The following is a 19,526-nucleotide window of genomic DNA, read 5'->3' on the forward strand; positions in this document are numbered from 1 at the left end:
ACACTAGGGTCTATTTTGTCAGAAGCATTGTGTGTGTGTGTTACATATTTCATTACAGTTCCCATGTTAGCAGCATCAGCACAGCATACATATTTTGTTATTTGTTATATTGTTTATGACTCCTTATCACATAATTGTTGTCACTATACCTATATCACCATTGCCAGGATATAACTCAACTCCTAATCCACATTTCCCATTCAATTATGCAAGTACTACTAAAACTACATATGTTATATCATAAACTCCATATGCTATCTCCAAATCATGCTATATGCAAACTCCATAATATGCTATATGCAACTCCATATATACACCACAAACTCAAATAAACCAGTTAACAATGGGAGAGAAAAGTGAGACTCTCCTGCGCCATGATGGGGAGATTAAAAAACCTTGAAAGACAATAGGAAAAACCACCCACACAATGAGTTGAGTGCCTACTCTTCCTATAGTATCCTAAACTACTCCTTAACACCTGGATTCAAATTCCGAGAGTTGTTTAACTAATCTCTATTTTAGTGTCTTCTTTGGTGTGGTTTTCATGATGTCATCCTCTTCGCAAAGTAAGCTGTAGGTCTTGCAAAGTACAATTATCTTAGGCATCCGGTTCAGGTCTTCATCTTTGTCCAGGTCCTGCCGCTCTGTGTTCCTCCCATTCATCTTAAGGTCAATTCTGTCATCTGCCAGTGATAGCATCTGCTACAGCTGGACACCCTCCTGATATCAGCACTTAGCAGGGACGCAAAATAAATTCCTTTTTACCTGCAATCTGTCGTTTTCTTTATCAGGTCTGTTTGAAGAGTTCTTTTGATACTCTGCAGTTGTACATTTCTCGATTCCTAACATGGGAAGCAATCCTCCCCTTCCAGATGTAATTAATTGTCTCCTCCCCCCTACTTTGAAGATTTATGCTTTTACTCCAAGTGTCCACTTTCTTCTGGAGTTTCCAAAAATCTGATTTTGCTACTATATGCAAGTGTTATGGACTGAACTTTACATTATTTAAACAACCAGATGTTATTAGGGAACTCCAAACTGCCTTTCTTATAAGTCAGATAATTAAATAGATTTGTATCCATTAATTCAATGATGCAGCTGAAAACAAAAATGCCATCAATACTATATGACTGAAATAGCTGGAAAACTTAATAAAACATTTACATTTCTAATAGATTCTTATATAGCTATCAAAATAAAATGATTGGTAACAAGCTGAAAGGGTTTAATACTATCATTCTAAAATTGTCATGTCTGTGATTAATCTCTAACTGAATGCTATTATCATTGTAGAAATATATATTCTACAATGTGACATAGTGACATACCCTAGCTAAAGGGAACTGCAAATCCTGCTGTTATTCCTAGGTAACACACACACAAAATGGTCTTATTATCAATACAGCAGTAACTAGGGCATTAGTGACCGCAGCTATTTCTCTGTCGAACTGGGTCGCTGGAGTCAAAAGTGAATGTTGTGTGTTTCGCAAATGCTTCATCCTGGGAAGTAAGAAAACTTTTGCACAATTATATAAATTAATAATAATATACTTATGCATTTTATATGCTAAATTTCTATAAATATGATCTAAGAAAGTATATATAAAAATAAATGGTAAAATGCAGAATAAGTGAAATGTTATTAATACTTGGTCAATATCATGTCTTAGCTCTTTGCTTTGGGGGGAATTCAATTCTTGGTGATGTCACAATGATGTCCCACTGCGCACATTACCCCTTTTTACGATAAGGAATCTCTGCTCATTTTCCTGGCCACCTCAATGAGGTGCGAAGAGAAATGAGCGGAAATAGACCGCAAAGAAGTGCTTTCCCGGAGCATTCCAACGACATTCTGCAGCATATTATGCAGAATTGAATTCCCCACTTTGTTTAATTGATAATACCCAGTCTTGTTTTATTACTATGTTTGTTTCCAATTACTAAAATAATATTTTAAAAATATTTTAAGGGACAAATATTTAAAATTTAAAAGCTGGGACCGTCCACGCAATTATGTACATGTAAGAATGCAACACAGTGCAACTTTTATTCCTACATTATCTTTAGCTATGCAAACCCCACCCTGGATACGGGACATAAAAAGCGCATAGCTGACAATTGAAGGCAGCAGGGCCTCGTGGGATCAGTCACAACGGGTGAATAGAGCAATATATTATATATGATCTGGACAAGTTTACTATCTAAACTATGTTTTAGGTAATATTATATCAATGTCACAGATCAATGAATCACATTTTAGATTGTAATCTAGTTGGTCTGATCTGGTCTCTTCCAGCTACTTGCTCCATTAACTCTTTGGCAAGCAAATAGAATATCAGTGCAACAATTGGGATTCCTTGCTAGGTTCTGTGCATAAGTCTGTGGTACATATCCTGCCCTATGGTGTCATCTTACAACAGAAGAAATTCACTAAAATATATGAAAAAAAGGAAATCTTTAGATCTTGACAAACACCATGTTTGCTGTGAGGTGAGGCTGTCACACCTGAATTCCTGACATAAACATTGTAGCATTGCATCAAGCTTGCATTCCACTTCTGTACTGCAGAAATGCTGCGTTAGGCACTTGTTAATGAAAGGAATTACATGATTACATGAAAACGTATATGCTATGAAAATATATAATGAGTCATTATGAGTCATCCACATGTAAAAGCGTGACTGAAATTAGAAGAATATAGGCAACATGTTTTTGTACTGTTTATATTGACATTATCACATTATCACATTGAAATAGCTGTGTCTTTAGATAAGCTTACATGAACAATCCAAAGAGGCTCAATCTTAATTTAATATATTTAATATCTGATAAAGTCCTAGAACAGAAAAGCTATGATTTTCCAGGCCCGGAAGGAAGTCAGATGTGCGAAGCAGAGGTCACATACATAAAAGGTCTACCCATATCTGCTTCCGAGTATTGGTAAATACTGGCAAACAGGATCATCCACCCCCAGACAGTGATAAGGGCCAACAATGTGTCAACATATCTTTTCATGTAAGCATTACTAACAAAGAATAAATAAATGCCTAAATTGCACAACTTAAAGATAAAGCAAAGGGTAGCATACAAAAAGCTATAATCTGTAAAGTAGATTTACAAAAAAATATAACAAATTAGCAACATGACCTTTCTTGTGATTGAAGGTGACACAGATTAGTGAATTGATTTGATAACTTTGGACTTTGCATGGATATGACAAATAATTTTATGGACCAAGATTTCAGTTTCAATTAACAAATAGTAATGCATACAAAGTACTTTTCTTGCTATATTTATTGCTATGAATAAATTATACACATACATTTTTATTTATTTATTAATATTATTATAATTATAATATACCTCTTACTGCATTGGTCTTATGGGGTCATATGAAACTCTTGTCATTTATGCAGGGATCGTAGGAAAGCCACAATTGCTACCTAGGCGTTTGTGTTTTACTGATGTGATGGATCCACTGATACCTCGTAATGCTCGGGCAATGTTTTCATCTGGGCTGCTACCTCTTGTGTGTTTATCGAAGGCAGTGGTGTTGTGGATGTCCCTTCCTATGGACTTAAATGGGACTTCACAGGAGAGGGGCTTTGACAACACTACTGTTTGAAACAGACTAACCCTCAGAGCAGTGCTGGAACATTTTTTGGGACTATCCAATTGGAAGAATGCCTTATTTGTATTTTAGCTGTCTATAGTGAACTGTTCCCAAAATTAAATTGTACATTTTTGAGAGAGCTTCTCTTTAAGTAAATGAACATTTTTTTTTAATTAGGGGATAACAGCAAACAGTGCTACATACAGTAGCTCACACACATATCTGCTACATGGATCTTTGTTGATGTTCAGGTGTTGATGTTCAAGGTGAAAATCCGTGGCAATTATCCATAAATGTAAAAAAATAAATAGCTGTAATAATTATTGTGTGTGAATAATTAAGAGCTTTTAGACAAATCCTTCAGTGAATGTAAACCTCACAGTGAAAGTTCATGATAATTAAGTTTGTTGTCTATATTGCCACCTTTATAATCTGTAACTTGTTTAATGGTTGGTGTGTAGAACAGAAATAGATGAATCATCTGTCTCATATTGATGATTACAGTCTGGCTGCAAGCCAGATGAATGCAGACCTACATTTCAGTGACTGATTTGTCTGCATCACTTAGATATTCAGAATATAATGTCAGCCTTATATAAACATTTTTGGAAATGCTGCATGTAGTTGCTTAATTACCACAGTTCTTTTTAAAAGGCACTTAATTATATACCAACTAAAAGACCAGTTGCAATTATATGAAAGCACACTTGCCAACTTTTGTTTTCTCCCCTCCGTGATCTCACGGAAGGGAGTTCAGCTGGAAAGTGTGGGAGAGACTGTCATCATAGCCCAGTCCCTGTTGCGATCCAAGGCATTACATGGGCTTGACTATACAAATTGCCTCATTAAACCGCCTCCGTCTGGGATCCAGGAGAGTTCCAGGTGTCCGGGAGGACTCTCTAAAATTTGGGTGCTCCCTGGACATTGCGGGAGAGTAGTATGTATGAAATTGTATGTTATGTTATATCACATTTATATGATGGTTGCATAATTGCATTGATGGATACAGCAAACAAGTGAAATCTCCCCTGTCCTTACACTGTTGTTGGAGGAAAGGTAAAAAAAAATTCCCCATTCAGTTGTTCCATTGTACATAAAAATAAATTCTGACATTAATAAATTCAAACTTCTATAGCAGAAACACTATTTCTCTTTCAACCATGGTGGGCACTGGACATACTGGGTATGGAAGTGCACTGTGGGCACTTTAAATCTTCCTCCAAAATTCCAAGCTCCTCCCCCTCTATACCCCCATAGGCTGCATTGATATCAGGTTTTTTTTCAAAGTGCCCACAAGGGCTGGGCACTGATGTTAATGGCTGCTATTGGCTGACACTGTTTTTAAATCTTTTCTTTATTTTAAACTACCAGTCTTCTGATTGGCATCTGCACAGCATTAGCAGCTGGAGGATGCATGAAGTGGGCTCAGGAGGTACTGCGGTTTTGAATTACAAGATCAAAAACTTTGTCACATGCAATAACCGAAATGTTGTGCACTAATTGGAATGCAAATTTGGTTTGTTTTATGTTGGGCAGACATCTCATCCTTTAAAGGTCCATTTGGCGGAGGATCATCATAATATTCAGAGAGGGCTTGAACACCATTCCGTTTCTTCTTATTTGAAAGAAATACCACAATTGCTCTATAAATTTTGTTTTTTGAGGATAGAAAAAGGAGAAGATAACTGGAGAAGGAGGGACTCATAAGATTGCTCCAAACAGAAATTAAATGGTTATTTAAATGAAAACTCTTGCTCCACATGGATTGAACCAAGATTTGGGGGTGTATTTACTAAACTGGAAAAGTGGAGATTTTGCCTGTAGCAACCAATCATATTCTAGCTGTCATTTTGTAGAATGTACTAAATGAATGATAACTAGAATCTGATTGGTTGCTGTAGGCAACATATCGACTTTTTAAAATCCGCAGTTTAGTAAATATACCCATTGGAGTTGAAGTGGTTCTTGGAGTAGTTTTGCCTTTCATCCTGTTTTATATATAATTTTTTGTGTATTGTAAAGTTCACTGCTATAGTTGTATCCGTCTTTTTGTAACTTACTTTGTATAATAGCCTAATTTTTTATAAGTTTAAATATATGTTTTAGTGAGAACAATGTAAATGCTAAACATAATTTGTGAGTGCATTGTCTCCCATTTCTGTTATGTTATGTTGAGAACTCTGGTAATATGGTAGCCTCTCTTGGCCATTCATATAGTTGAAGATAGCTTGAGGAGTTTGTTTCCTCTCTAAAAAGAATACTGCTACCTAATCATTTTATTTGGGACATAATATGACTTTATTGTTTTTTTATGCAAATATAAGTTTATTTATATTTAAAAGCTCTAAATTCGTGAATTTCGCTATGTAATAGCTAAAATGGCCATATACAGTATAATGTTATTTGTTTTGCCTACATTATGCATTACATGCATTGTTTAAGATGTATTTTCACATTACCTAATTGCTCATTTACAGTAGACACATTTTTAGTGAAGAAGTTTGTTCTTAAATTCATACACATGTTAGTGGAGTAATAGGGATTATAATCTTTATTGATGTTATTTTGCTTACATTTCTCTTAATTAATTAACATTCAATATTATGCTATATTTATGATGCACATTTCAATATATCGTATATTTTAAAATCAGCTTCCTATTACAACCAGAAATGCATTCCTATGTGTAGTTACTAATTTTTATGTAATGAGGCTAATTGACTCTATAAAAAACAAAAAACTGATATCTTTCCCCACATCACCTTGACAAAGACTTATTTAAAGCTGAAACGCGTAGGGTGCCAGGCTGGTGTGTCCAGACTCCAGAGTGTGAATATTTATGAGGCACGGAGATGCAGAGTCCACCTTTGCACTTGTCTTATTACTCAGTGCCCTGAGCTATAGTTCATCCTGTATGGGTACCAGCATTTATTATTGATTTATTGGAATCATTTTAAGGTTTTGTGATACATTTTAAAATGTGAGTGTATTTTATATTGGTGATTAATTGCTCTATAATATAGGGTAATACACTAGATATCGTTTAATTTCATTTTGCATACAATATTTGGAGTTTGTCCGTATTAAAGTAGTTCCTGCCAAGAGAAAAAAGGTCTGATAAAACAATTGCAGAGGAATATACATGAAGAAAAGGGTGTTGCTTTTCAAAGTGTCTCTTGTTAGTTTAATTACAATGGGGAGTGATGTAATCAATTCAACTGCATGAGGATTTTTAAGTTTACGTTTATAGTCCCACTCAGTGTTTTTCACCATTAACACTTTTATTTATATTTTGCAAGGATGTATTACTTTAGATATGTTTTTCTCTTTCTCCTCCTTGTCTATGTGGTAAACATTTGGATAAAGGATTGAAAAAACTGAGACTGTTGTTCGTGGAGGGTTTCAGGGATTTATTTGGATCTTCTTTTTCACACATTTGGATGACGGACTTCTTCTGTATGTCATTTTGTCACTGAATTTTCTTTGTTTTACCAGTAAACACTACAGTGGTTTCACTAATTTGTAAGGTTTGGCATCTAAATACCCAGCTTCTTTGCCTATGGCAGGTTGCTCACTGGTGGGAGCCTGTTTGCTTCTCTTCCTGGACTAATGGTTAGATTCCACAACAGATCAACAAACTTAAACTTTTGTCAGGGATACAAAAAAGATCTCACAAAGTCCCCGTCCAGATGGTTTTTCACTGCCAGCCTTCTTGGAGACAAAACAAAGCTGTTTGCTTGACACAAAGCCATTCAGTCCTAGGTCTCCTCAGGAGAGATTCAGTTCCAGAATAGCTGAACATATTGGGGTTTTAATCATATTTTAATCATATCTCTTCTTGGTTCAGAAACTGGATGGATCCTTTCAACCCATTCTAAACCTGAAATCACTGGACTTCCAGCTTGGGTTGGACAAGTTCAAGATAGAGTCCCTGTGATATGTCATCAACGTCATGGAGAAGGGCAAGTTTATGTGGTGTCCATGTACATGAAGGATACATATTTGCATGTCCCAGTCTGGGAAGGACACCAGTGTCTTCTCAGATTTGCTGTACAGTCCTACTATTTTCATCTTTGAACTCTACCCCTAGGCCTGTCGACAACACCAAGGGTGTTCACCAGTTTTGACATGCTGCTAGGTTACCCTGGTGAAGTATGTTGGTAGATGTGCGCAGACCTCTGTATTTTGGTTCTAAAATCTCGTATTTTGCATTTGGTTCTGGCTTTTTCCAAAAATCCTCATGTGTTTAGGTTTTAGATCTGGATTTAATTACAACCTGTGAAAAATAGGTAAACATTTTATTTTGAGCTGTTTTTATTCCTACATTTCTGTTTATAACATTAACATTAATTTACAGTCATTCAGTCTATTTTCTAATCTCTTCACAACTGTCCAAACTTTCGCCAATTTTGACCAAAGGCTGCAGCGAGCTGGTTGGCTAAAATTAGTGACAAAGCAGCTGCACAAATAAATGGCAGTTTAGTAAAAGTTATAATCACTACACTAGGGGGCTTGGATAGATGGAGGGGTCTGTCCAGACCCCTTATAGCTGTACTGCCTTTATCTGCCTGATGGCAGCGCTGAGTGCAAGACCCATGCTATAAATAGGGAGAGCTCAGTGTGCCTCCTTGTGTGCCTTAGTCAAGGAAAACAGTTTAAATTGATGGACACAGTGACATAATGGTTGTGGTAGGAAGACACCAGCAGCTTCTGAGTCTTACATGTTCAAATAGTTGTAGGTCAATATCAAGCCTTAAGCTCAATACAGTGAAGACTGTTTAGAGGTTATATATCCTGTGCCATTAATCTTGCATGATGGATAAGAGCCAGTGTAATGAATCTAGCAGATTTTCAACATGTACAATCAAAGTCTCCCTTTGGAATGAACCATACGGAAAATAAACCTGTGCATAACTTTATCATACCTAAGATGAAAAGAGATTCTGAAAAAGTCTGTTTTGTTCGTTGTAGGCTAAACTGAAGAGAATTCAATGACATCCTGGATACTTGCTATAAGGAAAAACTAAATATGGACTGCGAACTGAAGTTTTTAGAAATTAAACTTGTTATCAATAAGTGTCACGGGCACTAGGAGTCTTTGCCCAGGATATCACCAGATGATGTACTTACCAGAGTAATATAGCTGGTACTATGGTTCTCTGTTAGCAGGGTGACAACGGAACAGGAGAATCAGCAGATGGTGAGAGAATGCTCAAGGAAAGTCTATGACTAGCAGCAACTGGTAATGAGTAGATGTATGTACACGAGGAACCAGATGGACAAGTAAACGTGAGGAGAGTCAGTGGTCTGCGTGCAGCAAGTTGTACCACTGCTATAGTGAGGAGGAATGTCCAGGAGTAGCGAGGAGGTAGTGAGAGTCAGTGGTCTGCGTATAGCAAGTTGTACCGCTGTCTATAGTGAAGGAATGGATTCCAGGTGCAAGTAGGTAACGGGGAAGTCAGTGGTCTGCGTATAGCAAGTTGTACCACTGCTTATGTGAGAGGATACTTGAATGTGGTGTCACAGGGAAACAGGAGTCAGTGGTCTGCGTCAGCAAGTTGTACCACTGCTATATATATGTGAGGAGGGACACGAGGAGATGAATGTAATGCAGAGAATACACGGGGCACACAGAACTTGATCCCACGATGATATCCACAATACAATAATAACTGACAAGCGCTGCTTGAAGTATACAAAGTCACTATAGCGATCCAGGTAATAGGAAACAAAGTCAATGGTAACAATAGCTTCAGTGGATAGTAGACTCCGGAGATGAACACAACACAGTCCAGACGGATATGCAATACAAAAGCAAAGTCAATGGAAAGTATGCATACCGCGGTTCAGGAGAGCAGGCTGTCAGAGAGACATGCAGGGATACCTGAACGGCTGAAGGCCGGCAGGAGGAGAGACCACTGGAGGATGGAAGCGGTAATCAGGTTGGTGCAGCGCACGGCAGGTAACCAGTATCAACGGAGTAATACTCAGGAAGCAGTAGTAAGTAAAACTGGAAACATGATGAACACGGGAGAGTTGAGGCTGTCTGGTATCCGGCAGTAGTAGCGGAGGCAGCGGAGAGAAGACACGCTGAACACGGGAGAGTAGAGGCGGTCTGGAATCCTGGTAGTAGTAGCGAAGGCAGCGGAGAGGAGACACGCTGAACACAGGAGAGTAGTGACGGTCTGGAATCCGGCAGCAGGAGCAGATAGGAATCAGTGGAGAGCTGACACGATGAACACAGGAGAGTGGAGACGGTCTGGAACCCTGCAGTAGTAACGGAGGCAGCGGAGAGCAGACATGCTGAACACAGGAGAGTTGAGGCGGACTGGAGTCCGGTAGTAGTAGCAGATAGGAATCAGCTGAGTGCAGGCACGATGAACACAGGAGAGTTGAAGTGGTCTGGAAACCACAATCGCAGTAAACAGGAATCAGCTGGAGCTGAATACACGAGGAAACACAGGAACACCTTCAGAGGCTCATGGGGAATGAGACTCCAAGATCAGGCAACCAGGTAATGATCACTGGCGGTTTAAATAGGGAGGGTTGCCTGATCATCCAATCAATTAAAAGCAACAGGTACTGAAGGTTTAATAAGGGCTGCACATGCGCAGACCCTCAGGATGGCGGAGGGCCACGGTTCCTGAACACAGGAGAAATGGCACTCACAGTCCGGTGAGTGACAATAAGGTTTAGAGCAAAACTTTTTTGAAAAGGGAACAGAGATGAAAGAGAGGCAGAGGAAAGTTCTGGTTCCTGGTAGTACCCAAACCAAGTTGCAACAGATATTTCTAAAGGTTGTTTAACCGTAGGAAATATGGTATCAAGTGTCCAGGAATGGAAATTTAATTGTCCCAACATATTGATGTTACACTGAATGTTGCTCATCTGAGAAATAGGGTTTCAAACATAATGGTCGTTATTAAAGTGCTGTGTGGCAAAGTTAAAGAAATGAACACATGTTCTGCAATAAAAGTAGCCTGGATCCAACACCGAAGTTTGATAGTCATGCAACAAAAAAGCAGGTTTCAATTTCCTTGATATAGCTGAATAAATATGATAGCAACTTCAATATATGCAACTTTTGTAGACCAAAAACCTATTAAAACATCAGGACCACTATGTCTAATTCCGTTTAATTAGGAAATTATACATTTGCAAGCTGTATAGTGGCACAAAGGATCAGAAAAGGCAAACATTCTACAATTCTACAATTATCTTTAAAAGAGTTCATTAAGCATTGCTGAAACCTTCTGGGAAAGAGACTTTCCAGACCAATGGCTCAGAAAAAGAAGCACAGACTATTCTTTTACAGATACAGGTGTGTAGCAAAAAATATTTTTTTTATTATTATTGCAGTACCGTGTTAGCCAGAAAAATCTGTTATGTTAAATACTTTTGTGTCAAAAAAGACAAAAGTATTATAGGAGTGACACCTTTATTGGCTAACCAAAAAGATACAGGTGAATGTTCTAATATCCTAGGGACATCAACTATGTTTCAGAATCAAGTCATTGTTCCTCAAATAAGTACATCCCACCAAAACAACAGTGACTCTAGAGAATCTAATGTCTTCATGTATGATGATTACATCAAATTCTATGACAGACCCATTACTCTTAAAAAGAAGTGAACAGGAAACTTTTAGACCAGCTAACCAGTATCAAACTAATCAGAAACAAAACAGTATTCTCAGTAAAAATATGATGTCTATGTACAAATAAAAGAACCCCAATCAAGATAATTTTGTGAGCTGTGAAAAAGTATCAATAAAACATCCCTATACTTAATTTTGGAGGAAATGCAAATTTCTGATGACAATTTCATGTCCAAAGAACTGTTAATAATTTTTTTAAAGAAAATATTCATCATTCTTATCATTAAATAAAAAGAAGAGAGATGCAAAGATCCACTCTTTGAAAAAGTTATCCAATAAGGAAAAAACAGGTCTCTCTAGAAAGTTGTGCACATATGACAAATACTACAGAATGTTTGCAAATCAATCAGAAATTACTAAATAATGAAAACAGACTAAAATGGCTTTATCTACTGAAAACAGTCCGCCAAGTTGTCCTCAGGTAGCTGTTTTTGTGTCTGTTTGTACGCTAGGCTGTACTCTGTACGATTCAAGGCAATGAAAATGGACACCTTCTAAACAAAAGCCAGTTGATTTCTTCATGGGCTGATAGCAGAGAAGATGAAGATAGTCAGTATATGTCTCAAGAAATATGTCTCAATGAAAGCTCATACACACACACACACACACACATATATATATATATATATATATATATATATATATATATATATATATATATGTACACATGTTTATATATGTGTGTATATGTGTGTTTATTTATATGTATATGTTTGTCTTGTATATCCAGGGATTTTGTTTTCTTTTACTAATAAGGGAAAACAGTGCAAATTAGAAAATGAAGAAATAAAATTGAGGCCAATCGTATTAACACAAGTTTAAAAATGCATTTTAGGCTTTATATTTAGCCATAATCCATTCCTAGATTCAGATTTTCTTCTGGTGTCCAAAATCTTTTGTTTCCAGTTCCAGCTAGAGATGTTCGGGCTCGGTTCTCCCAGAACCGAGCCCACCCGAACTTCACCGATCCGAGTACCGAGTACTTTCGCGCACCCTCAGAAGTGAAAACAAGGAATAATGTCATTGTTGTATCGTCGGATGTCGCGAGTTTTGGATTCTATAAGTACCACCCTCCACGGCGATCAAGCGCCATTTCACAGAGAGACACAGAAGGGGTAGCGCCGTTTTTGGCAGTCTCTAGTGCAGTTGGGCAGCATCATATCTAAAACAGAAGGAGGAGGGGTGACAGTTTTCTTAAAAGTCTCCAGTGACATTCTACTGATGTACATCATCCTCACACAATGCTAATTCAACCCCGCTGGAATTCACCATCACAGAAGTCTATGTACTTTAATGTAATTGCTGGTAATGGCCTTCCCCATGGAATTTGTAGTTCATTTTACGACAGAGCTGTCACGATTTTTGAGTAATTCTTTTACACCAGACCAAATGTCAAAATGTCGTGCTGACTCATTTGCATCACAGATTTCTCCTTATCCAAACCGCTCATCTTTAATTGGTGTAATACAATTCATATCAATAGTCACCAAAATAAATACTTAAGGTAATGTGGAGATTTAAAACTAAGATGGTGAAAATAATTTTCTAGCTAAGTGGGAGTTTTTTTCATCTAGAAATATGTTTTCTTCTATGCTTTCTAATACATGTAGAAAGAATAGAGACCTAGATGGTTGTCTTTTCCTAGCAGCAGTTGCCAAAGAAACTGAGGGATGATCAATCGTCGTGTCATGTACAACTTCAGCTGTCAGCTTGCTGACCAGGAGCTCATTGCATCTCTTGAGATCTGGGTTAGCTGGACAGAAAGAGAAGACATAGCTCTTAAACCTAAAATCATGCACAGTTGCCAAAATGTAGTGATCTGATTTCAAGATGTTGATATCTCTCGGATCCTGGCGAACCAAATAAAGTACTTGATCTAAAAGTCCTACATAGTTAGCGGAATTGCTTAGTTTCATCTCCTCCTTCAATTTTTCTAGTTGCTTTTCCAAAAGTCTAATTAGGGGAAGCACTTGACTCAAGCTAACAGTGTCTGAACTCACTTCACATGTGACTACTTAGAGTGGTTTCAGCACCTTGCACAACACGGAAAGTATTCTCCACTGCGCTGGACTAAAGTACATTACCCCTCAAATTTGATTCTTCTTGCAGCAGCTGTAATCTCCTACATGCTGTTGCAGAATGCTGAAAATGACCCAAATTATTTCTTTACACAGAGGGCATCTCCTGCATGTCACTGTCATTTTTTAAAAAGCTCGGTACCACCAAGTTGATTGTGTGAGCGATCAATATGATGAAATTCTCTCTGCTGTAATGCTCTCACAATATTGGTGGTGTTATCATAAATGACATATCCTTAGTAAAGTCCAAACGGGATAAGCCATGTTGCAATGACATCCCTTAGTTTTTCCAAGTTGTCATCAGTTTGCCTCTTAGTGTAGCCGGTGATACACAAATTACAGCTGGGTGAAATCCATCACATTCCCTGTTTTGCTCACACAATCTGCTTGGTGGTACAGAGCTTTTTGAAAAATAACAGGGACGTGCAGGAGATGCTGTCTGTGGCCCGTTAACTTTCGGGACATTTTCGCATTCTGCAACAGAATGAAGGAAATTGCAGCAGCTGCAAAAACAATTTATTTTGCCCTGCCACCAACTGAAGCAAAAGTGGTCACAAGGTGGAATTCCACACTTTATGTGCTTGAGAGGATGGAGGAACAGCGAAAAGCCATCCACGTTTACTCCACGAGCCATTACATTGGGAAAGGAGGGGGAATGTATTTTAGTCCAGCACAGTGGAGAATATTTTCCGTGTTATGCAAGGTGCTGAAATGAATCGAAGTAGTCACCTGTGAACTGAGTTCAGACACTGATAGCTTGAGCAAACTGATTCCCTTAATTAGACTTTTGGAAAAGCACCTTGAAAAATTGAAGGAGGAGATGAAACAAAGAAATTACACTAAGTATGTTGGACTTGTAGATGGAGTACTTTAATCGCTTCCCCAGGATCGATAAGTTATCAACTTCTGGAAATCGTATCACTACATTTTGGCGACTATGCGTGATCCTAGGTTTAAGAGCTATGTCTTCTCTTTATTTCCCACTGTCCCAGATCACAAGAGATGCAATGAGCTCCTGGTGAGCAAGTTGACATCTGAAGTGGTACCTGACCCAACAGCGTCCCCTCCTTCAGTTTCTTAGGCTACTGCTGCTAGGAAAAAACTACGCTTTTCTAAGAGACCCAAGGATGATGCAGATGATTAAGCAGAAAATTTTGACATTTGGTCTGATCTAAAAGAATTGCACAAAAATCATGACAGCTCTGTCATAAAATAAACTACTAATTCCATGAGGAAGGCATTTACTGGCATTTAGATCACAGTACAGAAACTTCTGTAATGGTGGATTCCACCCGGGATTAATTAGTATTGAGTGATGATGATGTACACACTGATGAAGATGAGGATGATGACAATGTAGATTGCAGGTGCTGGGATCTAGCTGAGAGAAGGAAGCAAGCTGTTGCTGGAATGCTTATGAATATTTGGGTAAAATTACATGTTGGCAATTTTATGTTTTTCTACAGTAAATTTCACCTTTATTAAAGATGTGTTTTTTTCTTTAAAAAGGTTAAAGCTTTTGTTTTACATTTTTGTTTTTGACATTTATGTTACAGAGACTTTTTTAATGATGGCATCCTGCAGGGTTGAATTAATATTGTGTTAGTGTAGTGTGATGTACACACTGATGGATGAGGGTGAGGATGAGGCTGAAGATAATGACAGCAACATCTTTCACTGTAGAGTTCATTGAGTTACCTTAGCTGCCTTAAGCCCATTACCTTGTTTTGTGTGTGTGTGCGTGTGTGTGTGGGGGGGGGGGAGGGGGGAGCAAACAAACCAAGCACTTCAGCCACAAAAGTGGCACTCCTTGTCGCTGAAGTACTCAGTTTATTAAAGTATACCTGTCCTACTTAAGATTCATTATAAGGATGGGTGGGAGGGTCCCAAGGACAATTCCATCTTGCACCACTTTTCTTTTTCTGCCACTGCTGTGTGGCAATGTTTTCTAGATGTGCTATGAACTGCCATGTGTTTGTGTCATTGCTCTGTCGCTTAGCATCCAACCAGGTCGCTGCAGTCTTTGTCCAAAAGTGGATGTTAATATTGTTACTATAAATGACTGTAAATGAGTGTTATTGAGGTTAATAATAATGTAAAAATAAGAAAAGAGCAAAGCTATTTGATTTTAGCATATTTTATCTATTTTTGTAAAAAAATATCCAGATCCAAAACTAAAACATGCGAGGGCGGTTTTGCCAAAACCAAAACATGAACTTAATCCAGATCCAAAACCAAAACATGGGGGTCAGTGAACATCTCTAGTTTCAAGACCAGTGATACCTCATGATTAGGTTGAAATTGTTTTCATTGCAAAAGCTGAATCCCTTAGAGAGATTTATCTCCTCAGGAGCTTTATGACTGCTACACTATGTAGCCTCTTATTTTCTGTAGAACACCTGCTATCTGCTCTTGGAGGTGTTATATTAATATCACTGAAAACATTTTGTCTTCAAGCTATGAGCCCTTCTCATCTCCTAACATTTGTCTACCAATCCACCCCCTCATTAATTCCTTACATTCACTCTCTTGCAAAGACTTGATGCTTGCTGCAGCAAAGTAAAACCTATAATCTTGAAAATATTTTCATTAGAACAGATTTATAATTACAAAAAAACTTTAACCAATGCCCATTTTACAGTATTCAAGGGGTCAGGACATGGTGTAAAATCTGGATAAAATGACAGAAAAGGGATCACAAACCAGTAAAAAAAAATGGGGAAAAAAATCACACTTATACAAGGAAATTTGTAGCTGAATGCAGGGTTTATTATGAGGAGTAAGAATCAATGATTATCTTTATGAAACACAGAGCAACATTTTAGGGGCATGACTCTTTGAAGCAATGGGCATAAATGATTGTCTCTTTATGTTTTGACACAAATATCAATTACTATAGGTACATACATGCAATCCATAGAATGCTAACATAGCAACATCCGAGATACATCGGCAAAAACATATACAATACTTGCATGAAGGATATAGCAATGAAGGATTATGAAGGATTATGCATTGTGCACAACATTAGCACAATTGACATAGTGAACACTTGCCAGTATGGCAAATAAGTATATACATGAAGTAACATGTCAACAATATCCACAGAATATAAAATGTGAAACAATGTAATGTGCCCATCAAAATGCACTTTATTGTCCTCAGAAAAACGCATTGAATGTGCCCAACACGATACCCATTGATGTTCCCGATTGTCACTTAGCACAGCTCAGACTCTGCTGGCTTTTTTCTCCATATCTGCATCCATTCTTAAGGTCCCATCAGGGAGACACAAATAAGCCGTTTCCAAACTTTGGGCCTGATTCATTAGGGAAAGTTAAGTAAAAAATTGAGTAAGTAGTCTCCTGGACAAACTTATGTTACAATGCAAGGGGTGCAAATTACTTCTCTTCTTTCCCGGAGCCGCCCCGTTCCCCCCCCACTCACTCTCATTGCAGCATTTACCCCCTTCCCCTACATCACCTTTTTTAAGGTGTACCATCTGTTTTCAGCATGCCACCTTTTCCCCACACCCTGTATTATGCTTAACTCTCCGCCCATATATTCTTCCTTTCCATGGGCCCCCATAATTGGGTTGAGGAAGGGGGGGGAGACCATGGTGAGTGATATTGGTGACTAGCCCACTTGCTTCACTCTTTTCTCTTTGCCTATTGCTTGGCTATGTATTCTATGTCCTCTGGCCACTTCGTTCACTCATCAGTTAAAGGCACCACTGGAGTGAGGGTAGGGACGGCCTGCTCTGATAAAAACCCAACCTCCCCATTGCGCATATGCACTATGGCAGAAGAATCCGAACCAGAGGTCGATGTGGAAATTTTGAAGTGTTGGTATGGAACTTTCACTTGTAAATAAAAGGCCGGTGTCCTGGAGCCACCTAACCCCTGCCAAAGGTCTAGGGGTTCTGATAGATTGAAATAAATCTTAGATGCATTTTAACACTATATAGTATAATATAAAACATATTAAATGATGCAAGGCTATTCAGCCTGTGTTCTCCATCCTTCTATGTCCAATTACCTTTCCTCTGTGTCCCTTCACCTCTTCCTCATGTCTTCATGTAGGGACCGTGGATAAGTGGGGAAGGCAGGTGGAGTGGAGCGCCTCTCAGGCACAGTGCCCCTCCACCTTGCTTATTCCCATGATCCGCTGGCCCTGGCTGCCTGTAAGGAAGTGGGGTGGAGAAATGTCCCACTTTGAGCACACCACACAATTTTTAAAATAATTGTGGCTTTGAAAGGGAGCAGTGGAGGTGGGCCACATCTGCTGACTGGCCCCATAGCATTCACACCCACTGCTACAACTATAGTTCCACCGCTGTATAATATATTTAACAAAAAAATATTTTTAGTTTATATTGTTGTAAGGCTCCATAGATCTACAATGGTAGAAGCTGTAGCAAGTTTTTTTGAGAGCTATGGACTGCTTGCTTTATCTGCATAGAAATCTAGTACAATTTCAAGTGAGCTGGATCTCATCTTCAAATAAAGGACATCTCTTCACTAAAGGTGGAAAATCCTTTAAGCCCTTTAATTAATATACATATACATATACATATGTATATAGAGACTCTTTATTGTGAACATAATAAAGCTTCCCTGTTTGTGACACTTTAATTATTTCTTTGGAGCCAATTATGTTTTCTCTGTTCTCTGAGCAGCATTTAATATATCTGGCTGCAAGGTCATTATCAGGTTGGGTTAAAATGCAATGTCTCTGATTACATTATGTTTTATCAAATAAGTCAATAGCTTTTATATATGTTTTATATTTATTTTAAAATTAAGTTAATTGCACTTGCATTTATGCTCACATACAAATTTACAATGACAATCTATAAAAATTCATATTGAATGAAGCTATCTTTTAAGACGTTTTAACAAAAGGGATACTGTACCAGAAAATATAATGGATATTAGAATTATGCCTCCTTAAATGTTTTATTTTCATTCTTAAAAGGACATACGGCTGCACATTTTTAAACACTGTACAACTTGCAATTAATTTAAAATAGAATCCTGTTTATCAACAGCACAGAATATAATATACTTTTATACATTTATATACAGCATCGGCAACATTCCAGTCTGTTTCCTTCTCTCTAGTTCTGTTTGCCTGGCTGTAATGAAGGTGGGCACAAAGCACCTTGCTCTTCTTTAGGTATCAGCAGTGGCACCAAGAGGAATTTGGAGCCCTGGTATAGCAACTTCTTGGGGTCCCCTCCATTGATGATTAGGAGAGTTCTTTACAGTGTTAGTTTTCCAAAGTACCTTCTTGACTCCTGTACCGCATGCACTTTTGGGTAGTCTTATTTTTAGCGCCGGTACGGTGCGCTGTGTGTGTTAAACCATTCACATGTACTTCACACATACTTCAATCCAAATTTAGGATAAATATACATGTTCATGCACTTGTGAAAGGGCTCCCAGACTCAGTAGCCTAGTAGTTACTTTCTCTCAGCAGTCACATTATAGGGAGTCTTTTTTTGTGTTTTATGTGGTCTGCTGAGTAACAGTATTATCCTTGCTTTTCAAGTTGCCTTACTTGCTGACACTCAATCTCAGACTACATAACTGAATAACAAACTAACACACTTACTCCACATCAGCATCACAGCAGAGGAAGAAAATACCTTCCTAGTGTTCAAATATATTAGTCGGATAAACCCTGTGATCATTTCCACTTGTTGTGTTACTTATTAATTGCTATACTGCTGTTAGACAAGTGTAATAAGTGGAGATATGTAAAGTTCTTTGCAGAAAGTCAACACAGGCTATTAGGCAACTTAATAACTTGAAAGAAACATTGTATAATATATGCCATATATCATGTGTAAGCAATTGTAATGAATGGCATAATTATATTTTTTTCATGTTAAACAAATAGCAAGATTAACATTTCAATTAAAAAATAATAATTTCAGAACATATCAACGAGCGAGATGTCTGTAATGCAGTTGCCCCAGAAAAAGATGTTGATGGTTTTCACATAATAAATATTGGAAGACTTTGCCTGGATCAGACATCCATAATCCCTGCCACTGCTGCTGCTGTCTGGGAAATTATTAAAAGAACAGGTAAGGAAATTGCATGTATGGATGAGTTAATGACTACTTAGATTTTATATACATCTAAAAAGTTATTTTAAGTATACATCAGAT

General features: G+C 37.9%; 1 protein-coding gene across 1 annotated transcript in view; it reads left to right on the top strand.

Annotated features, from left to right (window-relative positions):
* Window positions 1–19,526, top strand: part of MTHFD2L (methylenetetrahydrofolate dehydrogenase (NADP+ dependent) 2 like) — a 143,144-nt gene that overhangs the window by 56,767 nt on the left and 66,851 nt on the right. Inside the window, exon 5 of the mRNA XM_075189544.1 lies at window positions 19,290–19,442. Coding sequence (XP_075045645.1) covers window positions 19,290–19,442 — 153 coding nt within the window. The remainder of the gene's footprint in view (window positions 1–19,289; window positions 19,443–19,526) is intronic.

Source organism: Mixophyes fleayi, chromosome 1 (genome assembly GCF_038048845.1).
Source record: "Mixophyes fleayi isolate aMixFle1 chromosome 1, aMixFle1.hap1, whole genome shotgun sequence".
Classification (NCBI taxonomy): Eukaryota; Metazoa; Chordata; class Amphibia; order Anura; family Limnodynastidae; genus Mixophyes; species Mixophyes fleayi.